We start from the raw sequence: 27,854 nt of genomic DNA, 5'->3' as shown, positions 1-27,854 counted from the left end.
GTAGTGGGGATTGCTACGTGGATGAGGTCCCCCTCTTTCCTAAGCAAAAGAAAGAAAAAAGAAAAAACAAACAAACAAACAAACAAAAATCCCAAATTTGGCTGCCGTTTTGTTTTTTTATTTTGGTAAAAAAATTTGGGTGCTGCTTCACTGAGCATTTCCCTCCTTGCAAAACCGCTAAACCCTTCGTTCTGTCTTCCTTCATGCAAACTGCAAACCCTAACAATAGAAATTTCCCCTCTATTTCGGCCTCGGCGAGCCCGGCTCCGGCTAGAATTTCGTGCCATGCCTCTGTAGCAGGATGCCTCGCGGATTAGGTTTAGGGTTAGGGCTGCTTCTGAGCTTCCGGAGGTCCCCTGGGGCACCGGGTGATCGAAGGTTTAGAGCTCTTCCCTTTCTTTTGCGGCACTTGATCTATTATAGTGGTGGAGATGTTGGCTTTCGACGCTGGGCCGGCGGGCGGCGCGGTTTCTGCGGGTACGCCGTGGAGCAGTTCTCTGACGATGACTACGAGTACGAATTCGATAACCAAAAGGTCTAGATCGATGCCAATGTCTCTAACGTGATCATCTTTTGAGTTTCTAGTTCGTTTATTTAAATTTGATCGGAAGAAAAATGAAATTTTGAAATGATAGAACTTGGATTCTTTGATGAATTGAGAAGTAATCTGTTTTTTTTTTTATGATGGTCTCTCTCTCTCTCTCTCTCTCTCTCTCTCTCTCTCTCTCTCTCTCTTTCATTCTCATAAATCAAGGAGAATTAGATCGAGATCGATGTATTTATCTGGGTGAGATTAAAAAAATCATCTTTCCCCTTGCAGTTTGATCAGAGTGCCGCTTGATTGATGTCGCTGTACGTTTCTCTGCATAATAGCTGGGGGCTTGCTTTAATTGTTTTATTTTATTTTATTTTATTTTCTGCTTTCATTGGCTCCTGTTTTTCGTAATTTATAAATTGCAATTCATAGAGTTGGTCAACTTCCTTTGCGAGATAAACAACCAAAATTCTTTAGCCGATGAGAATGTTTAAACTAACTTGTGGGATAGTTGAGGGCAACATGAAAGAGAATTCAGTTGATGGAGTTTGACCCGAGGAATTAAAAAGCTTTATTTGTTCCTTTTTCCTCCCACTATATTTCTTAAAAAAACATGTCTACATGCAGCCATCTTCTTCAGTGGCCAACATTGATGAATGGAGGTGGAAACTTAGTTTGCTCTTGCGTAGTACTGATAAGCAGGAGATTGTCTCTAGAGATAAACGAGATCGGCGTGATTACGAACAGATCTCTAACCTTGCAAAGAGAATGGGGCTTTACAGGTAGCAAATGCTATTTATTCTTTCCTGTTGCCAGTTTAAAAAGTTATGAGATGTTACTGAAGTTATACCTTTGCCATTTTATCTGGTCATCAATGCAGCGAGATTTATGGGAAAGTGGTGGTTGCCAGCAAGGTTCCTTTGCCAAATTACAGGCCTGATCTTGATGATAAGCGGCCTCAAAGAGAGGTGATAGCCTGTGGCATTTTCAAGTTATTGACTTCATAATAACAACTTTACTATACTTGAATGATGTTTGATTTCTTTGCTTGTAATACAGGTAGTAATCTCTCTTAGCTTGCAAAGGAGGGTTGAGGGTCTACTTCAGGAACACCTTGACCGGATGCTTTTAACATCCAGCAAGGTCAGTGATAAGTTGGAAACCAATTCTGCCATTAAAGATGTTGAGGATGTAAGTCCAGATGAAAACCAATACTCACTGGTTGATGGGTCGGTCATGGAAAAGGTTCTTCAGAGAAAGAGTTGGCGTATGCGGAATTTGCAGAGAACCTGGCAGGTGGGTCATGTCCTTATAATATGCTGTATATATAAAGCATGATACGTCATAAATAATATATAATGAAGCGAATTATATATATATATATATATATATATATATATATATATATATATATATATATATATATATATATATATATAACCTAAGCTGGTTACTTGTCTAATTCTAGTAAGTATCGTCTGAAGCAAAGGATTCATACAAAAAAATATTTTTTGAATGTGTTAATCATCATAACCCGGTAGTTTGTTTATTCTAAACATTTTGCCCCATTACATCTTGATGCTTGTTGTTGCATGTTTTACTGGAGCCTTTCTTGATCTTCTGCCTCATCATCTATCTCATGTTCAATTCAATTTAAATCTGAGCTATATCTATAACATGTCATGATCTTCAATTTCAACAGGAATCACCTGAAGGCATGAAGATGCTACGATTTAGGAATTCTCTTCCAGCATACAAGGAAAAGGAGAGACTCTTGTCTGCCATTGCACGGAATCAGGTCTTAATTTGCAACTAGATCCTTCCAATGAAGAATACTTTGACTTGTATGTTGAGCACAAACTTTTTATAGACTCAAGGCACATCAGGGCACCAAGGCCTCTTGGAGTCCATGTGCAAGATGCACAGCAAGGCACACACCTTGGGTAAGAAAGGTGCACTAAACGCATATGCATATCTAAATAGGTATGTATGTGTCTGTATATCTATATGTGTGTGCACGTATATACATATATGTGTTTATACTCGTGCGCACAAGATGCACAACAAGGCATGCATCTTGGCAAACAAAGGTGCAAGAAACACGTATGCATTTCTAAATAGGTGTATGTATGTGCACGTATGCTTTATGTGTGTGTGAGAGACAAAGAGCAGACACAAAAACACATGCAAGCACCTTAATAATTTCACCCGCGTTCACTGACAATCGTAGAAGCCGACACGCATACAGGGCAGCACTTGAACCAAAACAACAGACACAACAGCACATGCAAGCACCTTAGTAATTTCAGCCACACCAACTGACAGTCAGACAAATCCACAAGCACATGGGTTCGGGTTGTATCTTTCGCGCAAAAGAATGATTGATGTTCTTTTGCGACGTTGACCATTGGATTGCGCCACACATATATCTCAAAGCTTTCCGAATGCCTTCATTCATCTTTCTGCACAGATGATGAAGCGGATATTGCGCGATCCAATGGTGGATTCATGCGAAGGAAGGTGAATCCTTCTTTCGCGCGAAAGATACAACCCCTGTCCCAAGCATACAGGGCAGCACATGAACAAACAAAACAGACACAGCAACACATGCAAACACCTTAATAACTTCAGCCCGGACCCACTGACAATCACAAAAACTGACACGCATGCAGGGCAGCGCATGAACAACCCACTCACAAAAACACAGTTATCATAGCACATAACACACACAACACTCTCAAGCACCCATAATCACATGCACGCGGCACAGTCACAATGGTGTGCCATTTTTGTGCCTTGCCTCCACAAGGCATGCATAAGGTGCTTCTGGAGCGACTTGTTGAAGTTGCCGTGCCATAAGGTAGACAAGGCACCGAGGTTGTGCCTTGTGTGTGCCTTTAGCAACACTGGTTGGGCACCATCTTATCTTGTTGATGTCTCATGTCTGTTTGAGCTTGTTTGAAGGATATTTTTATAGAAGACCGGTAAGATGAGGTGGGATGACATTGCACTGTGCAATGCTAATCCTTATGGCTGTTGTAATTTCCTTTGAAGTTCTTGCCCAACTTGTTAGGTATATGGGTCAGCTTTGTCTCATATTAGCAATTTCTAGTTAGGTAGCAATGAACTGCTCATGTGGATGGAACAGTAAATTATTTTGTGAAAGATTAAAATGTTTCTTTTTTGCTGAAAAAGTTGAGCATATACCTAGAATGTTCCCAATGATTTGTTTTAGAAGAGCCTAGCCTCGAAAGAGAACATTTTCATAGCCTCTATGTGTATATTTCCTTTTTGATGATGGTTTTGTAGTCCTATATCAATGTTGGACTTCTTTTTCTAGTTTTTGTTTTCCTTTGTGGGGGAAGAAAGAATTAGTTTATTTCTTTTAACATCAGTTTCACCATGATGGCATCTCAAACTGTGACATAGATGAACCGTGTTATACCTAATCAGAGCTGGATTTGTTGCATCAACTGATTGCCTCCTATAGTGCATGCATGATGCCTGAGATATTTACATATCTTTATGAACTCATTTAGGTTTCTGAAAAGTTGGTTGCAGTTGTTGACTTACCAGACAAAATTCAGAAGAAGCTACATTTACAAGTCCTTCTAAGTTTTAACTGTCATATTTTTAATCAAAAAGAAATGGAGGCGGTATGAGTGAAAAGGTTGAACATTGATAGTGCACATCCATGAAACACAAGTGGCATGACAGAGGGCATGTTTGCTGTTGCCTAAGAAAAGTATTTTCATGACTTTTAAAGCAAAATAGTGCTTCTTAAAATAAAAGTCTTTGGAGTGTGTTTGGTGTTGCTTCTACTTTACGAAAAAAGGAGAACCTAAAAACGAGGTTTTCTAGCTTCTCCTAGAAGCGCTGTTTTGACTTTTTCTTTTTGTAGAAGCATTTTTTTTGGATGATTTTACAACACTGACTTTTTTGGGAGGTGCTTTGCATTAAAAGTCATAGCTGCATTTTTTTTAAGCAATACCAAACATGCTCTTGGCAAGATTATCTAAGAAGTGCTTCTACAAGAAGAAAAAGTCGAAAAAAGCACTTTTAGAAGAAGCTAGAAAAACTAGTGTTTGGCTTCTTTGTCTCCTCCAAGAAGAACTTTTTAGAAAGCAGAAGCAACAGTAAGCACACCTTGAGTTTTTGGTGTACAATATTGTTTTGTTCCCTCAGAAGCCAATGGATCAATATCATATTTTTTACAGGGATATTGGCTGTTGTAAGGTGGATTTTAATTTGGCCCATGACTTCAATTATGATGGAAAGCTCAGATTAGATCTATTTTGGTGATGGAAAGCTCAAATTTGATCTATTTTGGGGATGCCCACTTGTCTGAGGAGACAAGTGAATGGCACAAAAAGCAAAAGAAAAGAAGGTAGGCAAAGTTTTGAGTGAAGGTACAACCTAATAAAATAAAATGACAAGGGTTTGAATACCTTGAATTTAAGGAAGGTGTGGGAGTGCAGCCATTTAGATAGGACAAGTGCGGGTCTCTTAATTGGAGGTAGCCTCATTTTCATGGGGTAATTAGCAGTGGACTCTTGAATGTTCTGGAAGCCATGGACTTGCATACATAAAAGCACTTTCCCATAGGGTGAATCAATACATAAAATTGATTATGAGGCCCTTATATCTCTAGAGGTGTTTTGACCCATCCTCAGATCTGATTTTTTCTTTTGATCCCACAATGTCTTCAGTTCTGAATTTTTATCTCTTAATATCAGTAATCTTTTACACAGCATGTCTTGCTTCTTGTTTAAAGATAGTTAATGAGGATTTTATTAACTGAAATGGGTTCTGAATATGCTTTTGCTTCAGCAAATTGTACTTGGTGCATGAATCATGGTTTGTCTTGATCAGTTGTATCTAGAGATTGTAACTTCATTTGCCTGCTTTTTTTTTGATTTTAGTTATATTCCTTATTTGCTTGTCTTTATCAAGTATTCTTCAGGCCTGGGACCATCTAGCATGTGGTTTTTTGGTCTTTGATGAAGATTGTTGAAGCATATGCTTAGATGTGGTGAGAACTTCCTATATTTTGAATGGCAATACTTGCTATGGAATGTCATGCCTTTTAGAACAAGGTGTAATAAGAATAACCATCTGATGGTACATGTTACTATAAGATGCTTTTGATTTCTTTAAGAAGATTAATTTGTTTAAAGAAGAACAAGTTTTGTTTGAACTTGGAAGTAAAAGATTAGATGATAAGATTGTTGTAACAGAATATTTTGTGGCCTTCAGATCTAAGATACAATGGCATAAGAAGGTGGTCAATGAATTAATTTTAAACACGTGCTTGGTAAGGATGTTTGAGTGGCCCGCATTATTGTAGATGAGGGATTGGAAGAGAAGGTGAACATTAGGGATAACAGTACAAACATCTTTGAGAGGATTTATGTTGAAGAGTTGGTTTGGTGGCTTTGATCTAGTGGGCCAGAATAGTGTGATTGAGATGATTTTTTTTAAGCACTTATTAGAGAAGAAACTAGGGGCAATTATTTGATTGGCGAAGCAGAAAAATTTCTGGTCTATATGTTGTTCTAGAGTAGCCATTCTGTTTTTTTAACTGTCTTTTTATATATGTATAAATGATTTGATGTTTGTTGGATTTGATGTATTTTTCTTAGGGTGGGTTAAAATTTTATAAGATTCTGGTGGTTCTTACACTCTAACTAAAGAGTAGACCACATTCTATTTTCAGAAGTGGATCATTTCATGTAAAGCTATTTGATATTTCTATTTTCTCAAAAAATGGAAATGAGTCCTACCATTTCGGAAGTATGGATATGTCAAATTGCATGCTGTGTTTGTATGAGATGCATATTGATACCGATATGTGTTGGATACTTTTAAAATGTGTCAGATACTTATTTTAGGTGCTCTATTTTCTAAGCTAAAGAAGAGCTCTGAAATGTTTTTAGATACACCATAGATACTTAACAAATTCTTTTGAGGATGAGGGTCTCTCTCTCTCTCTCTTGCTATCTCTCTTTTCCTTAGATGAATGTTGATGTTTCAATCGTAAATGGTTAATTTTGGAGTTTGTGATATTGATGGTATTGCATGAGTATAGATTGTAATCTATGGCTTTGAATGATTTTAAATAGTGAAGTTTGTGGATGTTGATGTGTATAGCATGAACTGTGTATTTCGATAACATACAAATATTTATGGATGCTTTTGCTTATATGTGAAAAGTGTATATTTATTTATTGTCATCAAGGTTCGCCGAACTAGTATCGAGATCCGTACCAGTTGGCGGCCGGTTCGGTACTGTACGATATACGATACGCAATGGCTTGTCGTTTCGGAACTGGCACGCTAATTTTTTTAATAGTTTTAAGTTTAAATTAATGATAATTATTGTTTTTAATTTTTCAATAATTTTAAGTATAATTTGATATTTCTTGATTTTTTTGATGTTTCTATAATCCCAATACATTCTAAATGATGCCTCTTGATGTTTTATAGTGATGCAAACGTAAAATAATTTTAAGTATAATTTTTGTTTTTAGAATGCTTTGCATGCTAAAAGAAGCAACGTGAAATATCCTAAAATCAACTGGTGAAATACAACATATAAAATGATACAAGCATTTTTATATATTTAAAGTACAACATACATACCGATATCTAAAATTTCGTTGAGTGGCAACGTCTTTCATAGATATCCGGATCATTAGCATAATCGGGAGGACTTCAACCCACCCCTCTAACCAAGCAACATTGTAGTCCCGTACGCTCATCCTATATAGAACGTGCTTCGGGTTATAACCGGTCTTAGATCTTTAACTGAAGCTATGGCTTTGAGTGATATTATTTGGCTGATAATACGGCTGTGGAGGGGCCTATCCGAATATGTCGGCAGTAAAATCCGACTCGTAAGATCTCTGGGCTGCATATGGCAGTAGCCACCAGAAGATGATGCCTCAAACGCACTATATCTATATCTGTATCCGTATGGGTCATAGGCTGTGTGTGGCTGCGGGTAATAGAATCCAACATACGACTCGAAATTTGATATGTATATGGATCTATATTTAAAAATTTAAACATATTTAAAAATATGTTTAAATATAATAAATTCAGAAAAATATGTTTTCTATTTTAGAAAATACTTCTAACTTTTGTAATAAGTAGTCCTAATTTTTTATATTTTTATGTTAATTATATATTTTAATTATTTTAAAATTTTAAAATAATTTTAAAATATAAATATTTTAGAAATTAATTTGAGCCTAGATCCATGTAGAATCCTACTTTAGATGCTACATATATTTTTCTAAGCATGTGTGCATGTATCAAAGCTTACTTATTTTTCATTTTTTAAAAAAATTAGGCTTAGGCTACTATGCGCATGATCACATTAAAATTCAAATAAATGGACACCAAATTTATATTGAGAGTAGCTTGCATGTCCCTAAATAAACTTCTAGTTTTACAGTTATTTTTTAGATTTTATTTTTAAAATTTTTAATCTAAAAATATGTTTTCTAATTTAAAAAATTATATATTTAATGAAAATTAAAGATCTTAGTGCGATTGTGTAGATCATCCATAGATCTACAATTTTTCATGAAAATTTTGGCATGACCTTGCTTTATTTTGGAATTTTTTGGCATTGAAAAAAAGGGAGGAAATGAGGTAGGGGAGGGAACATACCTTGCTTTGGGTTGGATCCTTCTTGAATCATCAAAATCTGTACTTTTGGTCTCGTGGGAGGATTTGAGAAAACGTTGAAGGAAGGCCTAAGAAGGCTTGGGAAGCTTTCTCAGGACCTTCCCATTACTTTAAAGGGGGAGGGGGGAGGAAGGGGGAACTGGTTCGAACCAATGTCGGTTCGGACCTTGCTTCCGATTTTCATAGCTGAACTAATCTGGTTCGGCTCGGTACGGCCGGAACCAGGCGGTTGGGGCCGATTCGGCGAACCACGATTGTCATGTCCTGGCCTAATCATATCTTACCTTTTGCCGTGACATGGTATCCATTTTTTGTTGTTTTTGTCTCTCGTATCTATGTCCATGCTTCAACTCTTAACATGATAAGTTGATAAAGCATTTGCTTAGTATATTAGTTTGATTTGGTTCTTTTTTTTTGTTGTTTCCAGGCTTTCTATATATGCATGTGAAGGAAATTAATGGTTTAAAGTTGACTACCTGAAACTATAATTAAAAATGGATTGGCTTCAAATTTTTACATGGAAGGTGTTCTTTTTTCATGGGCCTAATGAACATGTATTACTTTGTGCCTTTGTACTGGCTAGCATGAAGTGCCATCCAGGGTGAATTATTGGAAGTGGTTAATGTTGAACCTGAGCATGTTCAAAGAATTTTTGAGAACTGTAAATTTTAATTACTATCGTTTTTTCTTATCCTTGATTCCCAAGGAAGGAGTGATTAAGGGGAAAGTATGCAGCCTATTAGCCCAATAGGCATCATTTATCATGTAATGCCAGGACTATTGGTTGGTAGACTGAAATGAGGTTAAAAAAAAAAAGATTTGACCTAACCAATATGCGTTTTGGTAAGGAGACAAATATAATATTATCCTTTAATTGTGCACGAGTACAGAGATTTAAGACATGAGAGCTGAAAATGACATAAGGGTACACTAGAAGGTTTTTTCATTACATTGCGAAGCGTATGGGATTCGGAGGTAGGTACAGATTGAGTTTTGGTGGATACTTCTTCAAGCTTAGTCTTGAATTGTGATTAGTGTAGTAGTTTCATGGCTTCATAGATTCCTTCTTTTCCCTGTCTTGGTGATCTCATCTTGAAGCTATGGAACATGTGTTTATTAATAGGTTCAAGGGCCGTAAAAATTGCAATATGGCCTCTTGCTGCTTGCTGGCATTATGTATGTATCATGGGACCTTTCATACTAATATAAGGTACTTGTTGGTGTTGAAACAAAGAAGGGTTAAAAGTGCCAGTATTAAAAAAAAGGTGTGAAAACATCTGGAAGCTCAATATTGAATAGTACAGGGTCAATCTAGGACTATGTTGGGTTGTTCCACTTCCATCCGCATATTAGTCTCAAGGGGGTATGAGGGACCCATTCCTGGCCAGTATGGTATGTCCTGCCCGCTACATGTATGAGCACGGTGCTTTAGCGACAATTTGTGAATTTGTAGGGGGACAATGATTTCTTGGTGTGCTTGTTGATTTCAAGTAGGTTATTTTCGTCTCTTTGTAAATGGGTTTGATGCTATATAAAAAAAGGGCATCCGATGCATAAGGCTCCCCCATAGTACGGTCTAGAAGTTCAAACGTACGCGGCCTTCTCCCTTGTGAGGAGAGACTGTTTTCTGTGTTTCAAATCCAGGACATCTAGGTCACAACAAAGCAACCTTACCGTTGCACCAAGGCTTGCCCTTGGTTTGATGCTATATTTAATCTTGATTTCTGCTAGGCCTTATGGTGGATGAGGAATTGCCCTTTTTGTAGGTTGTTAATGAAGATTGCAGGTTGGAAGAGAAATCATCTTTCTTCAAGGACAATATGGTCTTCGTCAAGGCTATGCTCTTTGTTATTCCTATCTTCCTAATTCCTACTTGGTATGCTTGATTCTATTGTATTGCATTGGAAGATAATTTACCCCTTCCTTTCGTGTGTGCACACCCATGCCATAAGGAGGTCATGCAGATTTCAAATGTTGGTTTGGAAATAAGTATGCTTATGATACTGCTGGAGACTCTGGAGATCAGGGAAGTTATAAGAGAAAAATTTATAAGCAAGTGATTTCTCTCAAGTACAGTTATTAGCTAGGGTTGTAGTGTTTTGGATGGGTCCTGGCTCAAGTTTTGTTTGGATTGGAGGTTTCTCATTTTTTCTCTTGCTTTAGATTCTTTACGATAGCTGAAAATATCTCTTGTATTGTCAATCCTATGAATCTTGAGCTTTTTCTGTTCTGCCATTATTTCTAAAGATGCTGTAACGTGCAAGATGTTTGCCAACCTTCTGCCACTCACTTATTGTGCAAGCATGTACTGTGAGAGTTTCCTTTGTTTTTCGCCCCAATTATCTTTTATCTTCTTCACAGGTCATAGTGATCTCTGGGGAGACTGGATGTGGGAAAACTACTCAGCTTCCTCAATACATATTGGAATCAGAGATAGAGTCTGGTCGTGGAGCATTCTGTAACATCATATGTACACAACCACGGAGAATATCTGCTATGGCTGTTGCAGAAAGAGTTTCTGCTGAAAGAGGAGAGAATCTGGGTGAAACAGTAAGATTTCATATTACTGTTCTTTTGTTGGTTTCTTGTAACAATTTAGCTTTAATATGGTTACTAGGAAAAAGGAATTTTTTCTGTAGTATCTTTATTCAAGTTTCTATACAACATTAGCTTTTGTGATAGGTTGGTTACAAAGTTCGATTAGAAGGAATGAAAGGAAAAAATACACATCTGCTTTTTTGTACCAGTGGCATTTTGCTAAGAAGATTGCTGGGTGACCGTAATTTAAATGGTATAACTCATGTATTTGTTGATGAAATTCATGAAAGAGGCATGAATGAAGGTGCGTTTCTGAAAACTCAAGACATTTGGCTCGTGTTCTTATGGGCTTTCTCTGAATGCAATTTACTATTTACGGTATAAGGTGTTCATACTGCTATTACTTTTGTTTTTCAGATTTTTTATTGATTGTGTTAAAGGATCTTCTTCCTCGTCGTCGTGATCTGAGATTGATTTTGATGAGTGCCACTTTGAACGCTGAATTGTTCTCAAATTATTTTGGTGGGGCACCTACGATCCATATTCCTGTAAGCTAATATCTCATCAAGTGGGAAATTGCATTAAATTGTAGTTAGTTCTGTTAGATAAGTGCATGTGGCATGCTTTCCTTGTGATATTGTTTTCTGCAACTTCTTTGTTGAGTAATATCAGTTGTCCATAGGAAATTAAGAATGAAGATTACTATTTTGTGGTTCATGTTGATCAGAAATGGATGGAATAGTTGCATATTTGATTCAGCTAAATACAATGCTACCTGGACATGGCAAGTTTTAGGATTTTTGCTGTGTTGTCACGACAGGATGCGCATGTCACATGTACCACATGCAGTTGACACAGCTACCTTCATGGTTTGCTCGAGTGTTCTTAGTTTCCATATATCCACTATAACTGATGGCTATTAAAACAAAACCTTGCCCCAACCCAAATCCGTCTTTTTTCTCGCAGAGAAAGAAGTGAAAAAATTAAAAAAAAAACAAAAGAAAGAACAAAATAAGAGAGAATAGAGAAGAGGGAAGAGCTATGGCTAGGTATACCTTCTTTTCTTCTTTGCTTCAAGTCCTCTTCAAGTCTGTTCCACTTGCTCCCAGCCTCCCGCAGTCCTGTTCCTCTGTTCTTGAGGGTGGACAGGAAATAATCTGACAATGCTGCCCTAATCTCGACAAGGCAGCCCTACTGGATATATAGAAAGGCATGTCCATCATCCGCACCACCATGGTGGGCATGATCATGGAAACCCTAAAGAGAAAGTCCTTAGAGATTTGGAATGGAGAAAGAGAAATCTGGGCTGGTCTATAACAGATGGAAAGTGGGTTAAGGGTAAAACGATTATTAGATCTGATCCATCAAGGAGGCACGAGGATTGGGCTTTATTATAGAAAGAAATTTCAAGTTTGGCCTTGGTGGTTCAAAGATAGACCTGGTATCTGTTTAGTTTATGTGTGAGTCAGTACATGCGTGTATGTTGAGTGTGTCTTTACACACAAGCACAGATACATATACATATAAACAACTGTGTATATATATATATAAAATTGGTGCCATGTCTTCATATCTTAGTTTTCTAAGCTTGCTGTGTCCAACCCTATGCCCCCCCCCCCACCTCAACTCATGCACAAAAGTAAGAGAAAACAAGTTTTCTTTTTGAATGGGGCAATATGATTCAAAATCTAAATAAACAGTGGTTTTGAGTTATTTCATTGTATTACGTATTGATGTTTAGATCAGATGTAGGATTACAAGGATAGCATGATATATATATATATATATATATATATATATATATATGATCTCATTAACTTCCTGTTTTGACATCGAACTACTTAATCTTCTACAACTAGAGAAAATTAAAAAATCGATTGAAAAGGAGAAAAGCACAAATTTTATTTTTCGTGCTTTTTTTCTTTCTTTCATTTTTTCTGTTTTTTCTTGTTCGGGAAAGGGTGGGAGCTTTTACACTTTCTCCTGAGTATGTTTTGTGGGAAGTTTAATAGCTTTGCTGACCATGACTATTGCAGTTTTCTGCTTGTAGGGATTTATCTTTTCTTGTTAATTCATCTTTTTTCAGGCTACGTTAAATATAAATTTCTTATGTTGATTTCAGGGTTTCACATACCCTGTAAGGGCGCACTTTCTGGAAGATATATTGGAGAAAACTGGATACAAGTTTACTTCATTCAACCAAATTGATGATTATGGCCAAGAGAAATTGTGGAAAACACAGAGGCAGCTAATGCCGAGAAAAAGGAAAAACCAAATCGCTGCACTTGTTGAGGTATTACTTCCGGGGAAGAATATGATGTAACTCTATGTTGATTAACAGCTTCGTGACACTACATTTTACTGTACAGGATTCTCAGAAAAACTCAAGCTTTGAGAGCTACAGTTCCAGGGTTCGTGATTCTTTGGCTTGTTGGAACCCAGATTGCATAGGGTTTAATCTTATTGAGGCTGTTCTCTGTCATATATGTCGGAAGGAACAGCCGGGTGCTGTTTTAGTGTTCATGACTGGCTGGGATGACATTAGTTGCTTGAGAGACCAACTAAAAGCACATCCTCTGTTAGGAGATCCAAACAGGGTCTTGGTGCTTACATGTCATGGATCGATGGCCACTTCTGAGCAGGTAATATTGCAGTCAATATTTTTTCTAAGTTGAGTTACTTTGCATATATTTTTTTACCAACTGTGGCCAGTATTAACGGCCTACATGTGAATTCTTGGTTCTTATATGGCTTCAGTCTTTTCCTCTTTTTCCCATTGTTGGCTCAAATTTTCTAGTAATGCCTTAAAAACATACTTGGACTGCTTACTGCATTCACATGTCTATCGGACCTCCTTTTTGTTGTTCGAAGTCAAAGAATTCCTTTCTCTTACGCAATTATAGTTGGAAATGCTTTAAGCACATATTGATACTTCTTAAGTTGAGGAGGTTTTCGGTTTCGCCTTGCCGTTTGGGCTTTATCTTCTTATGGAAGACACAACTTGTACTTTTGAATGTACCTATTTCTTCTCTCGTTTTTGGTGACCAATGTTTCTGCTTTTCTTGGTGAACCAGATGCTGCAGACTTGCTGGTCTATTTCATTGACCGCGAAGAACCCTAAGTGTTTGGATCTGTTATGACATAACGATTAGGTGCCCCACGGACCCTTTTTTATCTTGGAAAATCCTTTACCGGCGCAATGAAAAAACTATTTTTTTGTGCAACCTAGTGTATTTATATCTGAATGTATAAGTGCTCATATGGATCTGTGATTGTGGATTGAATGAAATGCAAAAAAGAGATGAACTCAAGAATAGTATCTAGAAGAAAAAGAAAGGAAAGAAGCACATTAGCACCATATATATTTTGAACTTAACTATCATGGTGCAGTGTACTACCAACTATAAGCAATGAAGCCAAAATTTTTCTAGCAAGGTAAGTGGGTCAGTTAACTAAAATCTGAACAAGACCAAAAGTTGGCCCAACACAGACCTGTACGCAGGCACTTCCGGTTTTGCATGGCTCTAAATTAAGATCCATTTTTCCTGTGTGACAGATATGAACTCTGTCCTATGCAACATGGACCCGTACTCAGGCCCTTCCTTTGTAGCAGTGCATATAATGCTGATTTTCTTCTGATACTAAGAATGTTGTGAGTTATCACTTGTGAATTATATCACTAGTAAAAAAGTTACTATAACAAACATTTGTGAATGCTTAGAACTGAATTGCTAGAGTACCAGGGACTGATGGAGAAAATTAGAATAAACTGATATTTGAGTCATGTAAGCATCAAGTACCAAAACAATAACTATAGAAATTCCTGCATCATAAGTCCGACTTGCTTATGCAACAAATATATGTCATGATTGTTTTAAAACCAAATTCTCAAGTCCAAGAGATAGGTTTGGCATTACAAATGTAATTTTCCCTTTTTTCACTAATTTACTCCTATGCAAGTTGTCACTTGCTTACACAGTTAAATGCAAGGAACCTATGTTCTCAGATATCTTACAGAAAGGAAAGTTAGCAACTGAAATGTGAATTCTCTTAAATTTCACATATATGGTTCTTCATGTTTGGAGATCTATGAAATTTAAAATAAGCCTAAATTTACTTCCCAGAACATTTTTGGGACCTGACAACTAAATGTTCATGTTTTTGTAAAGTCACTAAATCAAAGTGTAGTCTTTCAAAAATGATGTTATCGGGATTCGGATTGAGTTGTGAATCATAGAGGGGGTTAGATCCGATCGGATCATCGATTGTAAGATCTTCTTTGTTCTCTTTAAAATTATAAAATTAAAAATAAAAAATGTGAAAATCGAAACAAGTCATTACACAGTAGATAATTGGAGAATATATCGCCAATAAGAAGTCTAGTTTCCACCGTCATAAGACCATACAATAATGTGAAAAATAAAGCATGCCTAACAATGCTAACATCACCTCCAATTATTCAAGATATCTATGTAGAACGTATTAATTCAGTTATCCTTTTATGTAAAATATTTTGGAAGGAAAAAGAATCAGATTTCAACATATGGTTGTAAAATTGAAAAGAAAATTTCCCTTGCCTTTGACTCCATGATCTCCAAATAATGGGCTCATTAATTTTATGAGCCATATAGTCAAATAAATCTTAGAAAATAGACTTTCACATGATTTAAAATGCAAAAAGCACAATCAAGTTAAATCTTATGATGCAAGGGATTGTATAATTCATAATTTGGATCTAGATCTTATGATCTTGACTGATCCCTGTCAAAGAATAAGATCCAGATCATTTGGGGACATCTTGATCCAAATTGTAAGATCCAGATAGTGAATTTTAATATTTTAAAAACAATACGTGCCAGGTTTTGCTGTAAGCTGGTTAGTTGGTTGAAAATAATTGTAATCCCTGTATTTAGTTGGTTTTAATCAGCTTCAATCGAACCATTCCAACCAAAATTTCAAACTACGGTACCGAGGCTTTGCCTGGCGGGGCTACCAAACATGGTTCAAGGCCAAGTGTTGATTATAGTGAGTCTGTCCTTTATTGCAGCCCAATGCTTTGTGGATCAATCTGAACTAGTGAAGAAACAGTGTATGAGTGAACCAATTTGTGGAAGATCTGATCAACAGAGAAGGGGGGCCATGTAAGATCGAGTTTTGTTTAGGTAGTGCATTGACAAAGAAGTTTTCCTTAATGTTTGCATAATAGAAGATATGATATAACAAACTGTATGGGATCCTATTTAAGGCTCATTATATCATGTTTTCCCATGGCACTAAAATATCTAGCGAAGGCAAGGCCTTTCTGTGTGTGCAGAATTGCATTGCTGGTAACTGAGATTTAAATATTTGCTTGTTTATAGTCATGAATAGATCTGATTATTCCCTATCTGCATGGTTATGTTTCCAGAAACTCATATTTGAGAAGCCACCACCGAATGTACGTAAGATTGTTCTTGCTACAAACATGGCAGAAGCAAGTATCACAATTAATGATATTGTTTTTGTTGTTGACTGCGGGAAAGCAAAGGAGACCACATATGATGCTTTGAATAATACCCCTTGTTTGCTCCCATCTTGGATTTCAAAAGCTTCTGCCCGCCAAGTAAGATACCTTCACGCTCCCCCTTTTTTTTTTTTTTCCTTATGTCATATAGTTTTCTTGCAGGTGTGAATATCTTCTGTTTTATCTCACTCTTTGAGAGAAGAATTTACTCACAGAATAATTCCAAATTTCCAATTATATCTGACCCATGTTACCTATGTGATTTTTAATGAAAACTTGTTTTACAGTAGTTTTATAACTGTTAGGAAATTTGCAACCATCTCTCAGAACTGTGACTGTAATGAGAGTTAAAATGAAAATCAGGTTGATTTAATGAATTTAATTGATGCATCATTGGTTTGCAGTTATGTCTTTGACATAACTTTTCTGATTTAAATTTAACATATGAATAATGAACTAAATTATATGCATTGTCATTCTCAATCTATTGTTGCTCTTATTTTATGGCATGTGCACAAACAGGACCATACCACTTCATACAAATTGCTTGCTTAGTTTCATCAATAAGATTAAGCAGGAGTCAAAACATTTTCAGCAAAAGGATCTTGCTTATTTGATATCAAATGAAGAGCATGGTGGTCACAACTTATATCATTTTCAGTAGGTTATCTGGCACATGGTCATGAAAAATTTCTGGTTGAGTGGCATATTATGGTCAAAGCTCCTAGTTCTGTAGGTTGTTGGTTTGGGTTGAAAAGTGAGGAAAATAAATTTTGTATAAAGACTCCAGTGTTGATTTTATTGATTTTTATTTTCTTTTGCTGTGTGATCATTTAGGGTTCTTGAGACCATTTTTCCCTAGATCTAAGTACAAGACAAGTGATACACAAAATAGAATGCCTGATACATGTTCACTGAATGCCTGATGCACATATTTGAATATTTGATACAACATTTGTTTAGATTGCTGTCCATCCATACCTAGATCTAGGGGCAAAATCTTTGGGAATCCCAAAATATGTATCATTCTGCAAAAATGAAAAAAAATTGATCTTTTCTTGCAAAATTGATAAGTAAGTGGATTTTTTATGCAAAATCCACTAGAAGAAACTAATCCAAAATTCTGATGAAGTCAATGTCCAAGGTAAACAATGTCAGTTGCAAGGTTTGTTGTACCGGTTGGTATCATACCATATCGTGCGCAGTCTCGTACTGTACCAACACTCGATACGCCTCGCTGTCTCGTACCGTACTGTATATTGACACTGTAATAGGATAGTACCGGTACAGGATCTGGCACTGAGACGGCGAACCTTGGTCAATTGTTTTTGAATGTACCAGCTGTGTCTAAAATAGAGTCAATAAAGGCATTCTTTATATGACTGTATGTACTCAGTTTGTTTTTGTGCCAGCTGCTTTAGATATTGATGCTTGACTTCTTAGTAACAACTTTCAGATTTCTTGCAGAGGTGGATCTTGAACACTCTGTACCATATAGAATCTCATGCTTAGTTAAAGTACTTGTATATGCAAGCCATGTATCCTTCTTTGTGGATGCTTCTTTTCTGCTTCACTTTTCATCCTAGTGCTACTCAGTCAACTGATTTCACAAATCCCCTGACATCTTTCATCTGGTTCTTCGGTTTCATTGTGCTCTCAGGCCCCTTGCCTCCAACATAAACCTTCTTTCTCTGGCCATCTTGGCATTAAACAATCTTGATATACTTCTTACCATTTACACCTCCCTACCCCACTTTGAAATTCCATGATGTTATCAGTTGTTTGTCCTATTTATTCATCCACTTCAGAATTCTCCATCTTTTCTACCTTCACCATATGCATAATTATATGTGCATATACAGGAGCTTGTGATGGTGATAATGCAGACATGTATACGGACTTTATTGTTTGAATAAAAGTAATGTCAAGAAATTCTTTTTTCTAATTAATTCTGAGAAGCTTTTTTTCCTCTCTATCCTGCTACGTATCCTGGCAATTTGAATTTTAATGTACTGCTCAAGTCCCAGATGCATATGATGCCCAGAGGATGCAGCTTATATTAACTATGTAATGGATGTTTTTTTCTTTGTTCTCTCTGATGAGTGCAGAGAAGAGGTAGAGCTGGTCGTGTGCAACCTGGAGAATGCTATCATCTCTATCCTAGATGCGTTTATGATGCCTTTCCAGAATATCAGCTTCCGGAGCTTCTAAGAACTCCTCTGAACTCCTTATGCTTGCAAATAAAAAGTTTGCAGCTTGGTACTATAGGGGAATTCTTGTCAGCTGCTTTGCAGCCTCCGGAACCTCTGGCTGTAAGTATTTTTATGCGAATTTAGTGGACACTGCTTGCCGGTCAGTTCATGTCCTCTGTTTTTCCTGCATATATTTGGATGATAGTTCCAAGCTCATAACATACTATGATTTAACAGAATTACTGGTTTATATATATATATATATATATATATGTATATATATATATATATATGTATGTATGTATGGAGGAATTGAGGTCTCAATCCTACCAATTCAAAACTGATAATGGACATTCTAAATTGAGAATCCATACTGTTGATCATGATCTGCATCATAAAAATTGTCAAGAAACCAAAAAAATAATGTCCTTGGAAGCCTCCTACCAAAGACATGATTTGTAATAGTGTGTTGCAAACTACATCATAGGGCATGTAAATTAAAAATCAACACCATTGATCACAGTCTACATATCATAAAATATGTATGTACCAAAATTCAATAGATTTGGATACTTCCAAACTGTAAATTGTGCAAAACATCATATCGAGCCATTAAAACAATATTTTTTGGACCACTTGATGCATAGACAAATGACAATCAAAAGACATGATTTTTGTTTTCTAAATAATTTTTGTGATATAGATCATAATCGATAGTGCGGATCCTCCATACGAAGTATCATTGATTTTGGATTGGTAGGATTGAGATCTCAATCCTTCTGGAAGGAGAATAGACCAACTGTGTGCCAATTATTTACGTTATTTTTGCTACATCAGAGGATACTAGCATTGCTGATCTGTGTTTTTTCCCAGTCTCAATACATACATTCATATTTCTGTGCATAAAGTAAAACAGTTCATTTGTGTGTACTTGCAAGTGGTCAAGTTGCTGTCCTATTTTTAGGGGCCAGACCGCAGCTCAATGTTGTATTGGTTGTAATCTGGTCGGTCTGCTAATAGAAGTTATGCCTTTTAAGGGGAAGAGAGAGTGGGATTGTGAAGGAACAAGGGATTGATAAGTTACATCAACAAACCATACCTAGTTGCTTTCCTGCTTTTTTTCAATCACTTGCTGATCTCTCCCTTCCTCTAATTCAGTGCACACATGAACTTGACAACTTGGATCTATGCAGGTCCAAAATGCAGTGGAATTACTGAAGATGATTGGAGCATTAGATGAGAAGGAAAACCTTACAAATCTTGGTATGTTTGCTAATATGTTTTAGAATGCCTGAATCATTTCTTCGTATATTTTGCCTATCTAGTAATTTGTCAGATGCTAGATTTTACTAAATTTGCTTTTGCTTTGTATAGGGCGATATCTCTCAATGCTTCCAGTTGATCCAAAGCTAGGGAAGATGCTGATCATGGGTGCTGTCTTTTGTTGCTTTGATCCAGTTTTGACAATTGTGTCTGGGCTAAGCGTCCGGGACCCATTCCTGTTACCTCAAGACAAGAAGGATGTAAGTGTTTATCTTTGTAGTTAGGCTAAAAATGTGGAAAAGAAAAGGTTTTGAGCTCCCAGATATTTCTTCTGAGGTACTAATATGACCACTTCTTGGAAGTTGGAACTATTCAGTGAGTGATGCGAGTGTATGCCATGATCACAAATCCTGGTGGGATGTCCTGTGGGACAGCAGGACGGGATACCATCCCAAGTGTCAGGACAAGACTATCCAACCATTGTCCCAGCATCTCGATTGGCACATCTTAGGACACCGTCTGTTCCAACTCCCAAGTGTTGGGACGAGGCAAGACAGTGGCGCGTCCTGTTCTATGGGCAAACCAGAACAGCCCCTTGTCATGGGATTTAAAGCTTTGGTCTATGCATTATCTATATTTATGCCATCCCTCTTCATTCTTGATTAATCACTTTCATTTTTTTCAACTTTCTGAATTGTCATGACAATTTTTAACTTTTCAATTGTTTTCATCATCATTGATTGACCACTTCTACCACTAGCGTAGCTAAAACTTTTTTAATTGACCATCCATTTTCTCTACAGCTTATTGGGAGCAGACATATGGCTGTTTAGATAAACTCTCTAGGCCAGAATAGTTGATTGACAGTTTGGCTATTTATTTTCATGTTCAGTTGGCAGGAACAGCAAAAACAAGATTTGCTGCAAAAGACTACAGTGATCATATGGCTGTGGTCCGTGCATACGAAGGATGGAAAGATGCAGATAGAGAAGGGTCTGCTTACGAGTATTGTTGGAGGAATTTTCTTTCAGCCCAAACTCTTCAGGCTATCCATTCCCTTCGAAAACAATTCAATTTTATTTTAAAAGATGCTGGATTATTACATGCTGATCCCAGCACCAATAATAGCTTGAGCCATAATCAGTCACTGGTTCGTGCTATTATATGCTCCGGCCTCTTTCCGGGAATAGCATCTGTTGTGGTAAGGATTGACAATATTTGGTGCTTACATCAAAATTTGCTACGTACCTTATGTACCTGGTTTATTTTAATATGAGTTCCGTTTTGTGTAGCACAGGGAGAAGTCTATGTCTTTCAAAACAATGGATGATGGCCAGGTTCTACTTTATGCTGTAAGTGCAGATTGTTGGCTTGACCTTTCTTTTCCTTTCATTTTGCTGGTCTTTGTCATTACTTGGAAGAAAATATTCTGCACAAGCAGGGAACATTCATTTCTTTTCTTGGTCTGGAATCTTGGTAACTTCTCATATTTAATTTGTGAAACTAGAAGGAAATTCCTAGATCCATAGAGAACATGGCCATCTAATATGGTTGGTTTAATGAATCAAGGCATAATACATTAAAGTCAAGATCAGTTCCCAACTTGGCATCAACCCTGAACATTTAGTGCCAAAGTTGCGACTATGTCACCTTGGGCAGGAGATGGACCTATCATGAAACCTAGAAGGCTTGTCTGCAAATATAATTCTAACATTATTTGTTGAGGAGTTCAAGGTTACAGAAAGTGATCTCTTGTTGAGTGAGCTTTCGCCATGGTAAAAAGTGCATGTTTTTCCAGCATGGTGCTTGTGGATTGGCAGAGGAGGATGGTTAATGACAATGATATGTGGTTGCGTGATGATGGCTTTAATGGAGAGTGCTGGTGTTTGTAGAAATGGTGGCTGTGGGGCTGAAAATAAGCTACAGAAAAGTCCCCACCAAACATCCCTCAGAAGAGGGGGAAATGCTAATGGGGAGAAACAGAAACAGTCAATGTTTTTTAGAAAAAACTTTCCATTTCTGGAAAATTGACAGTAGTTATATGATTATTTTCTAGTGCAAGGAAATAGTAGTATTATAGGGTTTGCCTGTTTTTTCAAGTTTCTTAATTTATCTTTCATGAACAAACTGGTTTTGAGTGGTTGTCTTTTTCTAAAATTGCCGTACCATCACTTTTCACCTAGTGCCATGCCACGTGGAACCTAGAATTTACTTTATTGCCATGCTTTGAAGAATGGTAGATGGTCCCATGTCATTGGAATTACAGCATAGTTTTTTATTGATATCTCTTTGGAGGATCATCTCAGAAGGTCAAGGTAGAAAAGAAGATATTTTGCCTTGGGTGACTAGAAGGTGCTCAGTTTTTACCAGTCATTTCATTTACAATTGAGATTGATGTTTTTGTTTTTGTTTTTGTGTCCACGTCTATCCAATAAACAATAATATCAAAATTCTGTAATGTAGTCCTTGTCTCGAATATGTTGCATGGTGTGTACTACGTGCATCTTAAGCATTCATTGCAGACGTAGATACTCTGCAAAGAAATATCGCATAAAATACATCAGGATGCAGAGCGTTGTTACTCATATGTATGCATAATGTGTGTATTTGCACCTTCCCCTGTGATCCTGGATGGTTTGTGCAACATTGTACATGCCGTTGATTATATAATCATGATCTGTATGAGGACAGTTGTATTTGAACTGATCTAACATACATAAACATTTTTTCCAAATTGAAAACTGGATATTAGTTCTATTCCTTTTAATGTTCCTCACTCATTTATTCAGCATTTAATGTATTCCTGATTTCTGTTTCTTTTCAGAACTCTGTAAATGCTAGGTACCAGACTATCCCTTACCCATGGTTGATGTTTGGTGAGAAAGTTAAAGTCAACACTGTCTTTATTCGTGATTCTACTGGTGTATCTGATTCCATACTGATCCTATTTGGTGGCACTCTTATTAAGGGAGACATGGTAAAATTCTTTCTGCATCCTTCTTTTATATTATCAGTTTACTGCCTAAGTATACTAATATTCAGGGGTAAACTGCAATGTGGATTATGATATTTAGGCTGGGCATCTGAAGATGTTGGATGGCTACCTTGACTTCTTCATGGATCCAAGTTTGGCAGGATGCTATTGGAACATCAAGGAAGAACTTGATAAACTTATTCAGAAGAAGGTAAAGTCAGGCTGAACCACCTAAAGCTAGTTTTGTACAACCTACTATATTCCCTTACGGGAAAAGAAGGATGTAATGTTATTTAGAGTCACAGTTAGGCATTTGGCATTGCTAAATGTTTTGGCTTGGGGATTTTCTAAAATAAAGAAATATGTATTTGAAGAACATGCAGATAATCCACAGAAATTTTGAGCAGGGGCGGGGGAACTAAAATATCAGCAGAATTGTGAAGAATGATATATGTAATGAAAATGTTATATTGAATTAACAATGCATGCACCAGCAGTGAGAACAATAACAGATAATATCATCGGTAGCACGGCAAAAGTGCAATTTTGATAAATAATTAAATAATAATTGAATAATAGTTCATCAATTCATGAACTTGGTGGAATAGTTTGTGAATGAGTTATACTTTGAGGAAATTTTTGGAGAAGTAATTGACTGGCAAAAAAAAAAAAATGTTTTGGGCGATTTTCGATAATATGGAGAATAATGTCTGTGGTTATATCATATCTCTAGCTAATGACTCGATTTAGGTATATTGATTCCTTATGATCTTACTGATGATACCCTTGAACAGCTTCAAGACCCCAGCATAGATATCCAAAAGGAAGGCAAGTACCTAATGCTTGCTGTGCAGGAGCTAGTCACAGGTGATCTATGCGAAGGAAGGTTTGTTTTCGGCCGGGAAACAAAGAGGGCCGGGTTTAGCAGCAACGACGGTGACAGGAGCAATGTTGTGAAGGCTGGGACAAACCCGAAGAGCTTGCTACAGACTTTGTTGATGAGGGCAGGCCACAGCCCTCCAAAATACAAGACAAAACACCTCAAAACCAATGAGTTCAGGGCAATAGTAGAGTTCAAAGGGATGCAGTTTGTGGGTAAGCCCAAGAAGAACAAGCAGCTCGCAGAGAGGGATGCTGCCATAGAGGCATTGGGATGGTTGACACACACTTCTGATAACAGCCACCAGGATGTGGATGATGACTCTCCACCTGATATAACTGATAACATGCTGAAGCTACTCAATGGGCGGAGGCGGCGGTCAAGGCGTCATTCAAGTTGAGAATGATGCCTTGTGAGGATCCTGTCATGGTATTGGTAATATGGCTTGTGGCAATGTATGGGCAATATGTAGAATTTGTGTTTCTACCAGATTGCCTCAAGGAATTTTTTGCAGCTGCCATTGTGAAGAGGTGATGATGAGGCTGGCATCATCCACACTGTAGATTCAGGTGGTAGAGGTGGATCAGAGCTCCAAAAGAAGAGGGGCAATTTTGATGCACAGGTCAACTTCTAGAGGCAGATTTATTTTATAGCAGTACCAACACAGGATGTGGCATGTTGTTTTAGAATATGTTCACCAATGTAAAATTTATGTCATAGTTAATATTTATTTTAATTTATTTTATTTTATCACCTCACAAAAAAATATGCCAAGATGCTTAGTAATAATTACTCCTTGATATAATAATCAGTGGTTATTTACCTATTGACTGAGCTAACTTGTGTTGGACTGTACTGGTATTCAATTTTATTTATTTTTCTTTCATTTTTTTTCTGTATGATCATCAGAGCTTGCAGCTGTTTGATTTAGTATATGTGGATATAACATTCTTTGATGCTACTGTTGTGATTTAATACAGGATGCATGTTAATGTGATCTTACATGAATACAGAGAAATGAAGAGATCCTACTTGGCATTTTTGTGAGGTGGTTTCTCCATTTGTTTTCTTTCAATATAAAAACATGACATGGTGGTTGTATAGGCCTGGTACACAACATCATGCATCAAAATGATTAAGTACAATGCATAATGGGTATATATTAGGTGTTTAGTTATATCAAAACATAATGCAAGAAAATAAAACCATAAACATCTCAGTATGTTCCCAAAACCAAAAATGTTCCACCTTAGATTTCATTATCACTTATGAAAGTATGCAAGAATATGTTCCTCTTTTAATATGGTTATATTGAAACTAGAGTCTAGCATATTGGTGCTACTCTATTACTGTAATAGTATGTCCAGTGTGGGAGCTGGTTCGATATACTAAATATCGATACGTTCTGTGTACTGTATATTGGTGCTGAGTTGGTTATGGCATGGTACGTTCCGTACTGGTCGGTTCGGTATAACACGTTTGATCTTGATTAAAACAAAGTTTTTTTTTAATTTGTTGAGTATGATATTTAAAGGAATAGGGGAGGGAGAAATATTTGGAATCCATGTGAAGTCGTAAAATCCTCACCATGTATCCGATTTATTTCCTTGAGATATGAGGCAATCAAAAATAATATAGAGGGAGATCAAACACTGAAGATTGATGCACGAGACTAGCCTCCAAATCGTTCCTGTTATATGCTAGTAGATATGTACAAATCTTAGTAAAACAGGGTCCTGTAGTTCATTAATTAATCCATGAATTAGTCATGTGACATTCATCTTAGCTTTTGATTTCATTCAATTGTCAATTATCTACATCTTCTTCCATATAGGCATGAATGAAAAGGACCAAACATTTGAGAATGACAAATAATCTCTATTTAGAATATTTTGATGCTACAACTATATATATATATATGTTTATGTTAACATTTATATTTGAAAGTAAGGTATTGGTGGAGCTAATCACCAGTTGGTTTATTTCAATGACCTAAAAAGTAAACTTATAAGTGATATATTGTCTTCCTCCAATAACACACTATTATTTTCTTTCTAGTTTCTACTCAAGGCATATTTTGAAATATAGAACTAAATAATAGTAACTAAAATATTTGATTATATAATCAAACATTCAGCTTTTGTGACTTTTGCTACAAGTGTGTTTGCGTGAAAGAACATGGAAGAAAAAAAGTGGGGTTCGTGTTTGACTCAACCAAAGAAGAAATATCACATTATCAGACTAGGCCTACAATCTCCATCCAACAAGTTCTGCAAATAAGATTCTTGCAATATTTAAATTGCAAAAATAGTTGAGAAGAAGACAATTTGCCTTAATTTTTAATAAAGAAAAAGATTTACTTCATGTTATTTTTAAGGATTTAATCACCATTTATACATACAAAATAAATATATAATAAATACAAAATGAGTATGTTGACTAAAAGTCATACAATATATGTGATAAATATATGTGGTTATATCCGTATAACCCACACATTGCTCGAGATATTTTTTTTAAGTATATTTATTTCTGTGATTTTTTATACCTGACATTTTTAGCCAAAAAAATTGATAAGCAATTTCCTTATTGTTGCCTAGTAGATACAACCCAAGAGGGGGGGTGAATTGGGTCTTTTAAAACTTTTCAACTACTTCTAAACTTTTCAATTAATTAAGCTAAGTTGTATAGATGCACAGTAGAATTTAAACTTAGCAATAGTTTGATTCTAATCTGATCAAGAATAAACTATTAAGGAGCGGACTCAATAAACAATTAGTCTAGATTTCCCCAAGCAAGCATTTCAATATAATGAAACTTAATGCAGTTTTATTAAAAGAAACTTGATTAAACAATTTGAATATACTTGCAACTAAATGATGCGCGGATAAGAGTTAAGCAAGCAATTCAATTAGATATTTATCTAAATAAGTAAGTGAGGAAATTAAATAATGAAAGAAAGCATCACAAACACAACAAATGTATAGTGGTTCGGTGCACCCCAGCACCTACATCCACTCCTCAAGACCTCTTGGGAATTTCACTATAATCCCTCAGATTACAGCCAGATATTTTACAAGCTCACAACCTAACTTTTTGTTTTCACGAGATCACAACGAACTCGGTTGGTTTTCACAGGCTCACCGACTAGAACCACTTGATTGTTTTTCGGGTTCACAATCAAACCCAGTTGGTTTTCCCCGGTTCACCAACCACAACCTTACACCGTTGGTTTTTCCTTTGGCTCACCAACAAACCTTAACCCCTTGATTTAATCCCTTGATTGAATCAAGTTACAAGATATTAGAACAAGAGTTTAAAATAAATACAAGCTTTTTAAATAAGCAGATATAACAATGTAAACAAATAGAGTAAAGAGAAGAAGCCCTCAAACAAATTTTGTAGATGAAGGAACTCGGCTTCTTCTTTACTTGACCCTCTTCTGATTTCACACGAGGTAGAGGATCACTGAGGCAGCACACAGTTGGAGAGGAAGCTTTGGGATTCACTCGGATGCTCTTCTTCTCTCTCTTTTGCTTTGAATGGCCCTTTTTGTGCTTTTAGGAGGTTTCTCTTGAAATCTCTTCCCTATGTGTTTTCTCCCACTTCCTTAACTTCTCCCCTAGCTCTTTCCTTGATTTTATAGCTTTGGATGGTGTGGGAACAAAGATCTAGCCGTTAGAGACAAAAATAGAGCCGTTGGAGTTGAGAAAAAACTAGTCGTTATGCCTCCCAGCGTGCTCGAGTCGACTCGGCTGAAGTAGGAGTCGACTCGTGAATAAGAGTCTGCCAGCACTGTAGCTGGGAGTCGACTCGAGCACTGTAGCGCTGAAGTAGGAGTCGACTCGAGCACTGTAGCGCTGAAAATCAACTCTCTATCTGTTTGTCTGTTCTCAGTCGGAGTCGACTCGCAGAGCCTCGGAGTCGACTCGAGCACTGTTCCTTGAAACTCCAGAGTGCCAGAGTCGACTCTGAACTTCATGGAGTCGACTCGAGGACTATTCTTTTGAATATTTCTTTGAATTTGCTCCTCCAACTTGAATCATTTGAAATTGAAACTTGGACTAATGAAGTATAACTTTCTTTCTACTTTTTGAGAGTTTTTGAGGCCTTCTTGTATTTTTTCAACTTGCTATGTTCCTTGCAAAACAAATTATCTTTCTTCTTGCAACACAAACATTAGTAATTATACTTCAAAGTTTTGTGATCATCAAAATCAATCTTTAAATCAATCTTTGGGTCATCACTTATTTATATATACCATCCCTAAAATA

General features: G+C 36.6%; 1 protein-coding gene across 1 annotated transcript; it reads left to right on the top strand.

Moving 5' to 3' along the window:
* The first annotated feature begins 111 nt into the window (after positions 1-111).
* ABO6 (DEA(D/H)-box RNA helicase family protein) lies at positions 112-24,419 on the top strand. The gene is made up of 19 exons (XM_039118924.3): positions 112-535; positions 1,163-1,317; positions 1,416-1,503; positions 1,595-1,831; positions 2,238-2,333; positions 10,592-10,780; positions 10,913-11,072; positions 11,186-11,316; positions 12,891-13,061; positions 13,138-13,410; positions 16,176-16,370; positions 18,380-18,583; positions 19,657-19,726; positions 19,838-19,986; positions 20,619-20,927; positions 21,019-21,078; positions 22,551-22,703; positions 22,801-22,911; positions 23,495-24,419. The coding sequence occupies exons 1-19, from the start codon at positions 302-304 to the stop codon at positions 23,978-23,980; spliced, it is 3,471 nt and encodes a 1,156-aa protein (XP_038974852.3). The 5' UTR covers positions 112-301; the 3' UTR covers positions 23,981-24,419.
* Positions 24,420-27,854: the final 3,435 nt, after the last annotated feature.

The sequence above is a fragment of the Phoenix dactylifera genome, chromosome 18 (assembly GCF_051530095.1).
Source record: "Phoenix dactylifera cultivar Ajwa chromosome 18, Ajwa_hap1_PhDact_Kaust_v1.1, whole genome shotgun sequence".
In the NCBI taxonomy this organism is placed as follows: domain Eukaryota; kingdom Viridiplantae; phylum Streptophyta; class Magnoliopsida; order Arecales; family Arecaceae; genus Phoenix; species Phoenix dactylifera.
This window is presented reverse-complemented; position numbering and strand designations above follow the sequence as displayed.

Excerpts from the sequence above, each read along its gene's own strand:
- ABO6 (XM_039118924.3), top strand. The coding sequence starts at position 302 with ATGCCTCGCGGATTAGGTTTAGGGTTAGGGCTGCTTCTGAGCTTCCGG. Across the intron at positions 2,334-10,591 it reads CTGCCATTGCACGGAATCAG|GTCATAGTGATCTCTGGGGA; the intron begins GTCTTAATTTGC and ends TCTTCTTCACAG. Across the intron at positions 20,928-21,018 it reads CGGGAATAGCATCTGTTGTG|CACAGGGAGAAGTCTATGTC; the intron begins GTAAGGATTGAC and ends CGTTTTGTGTAG.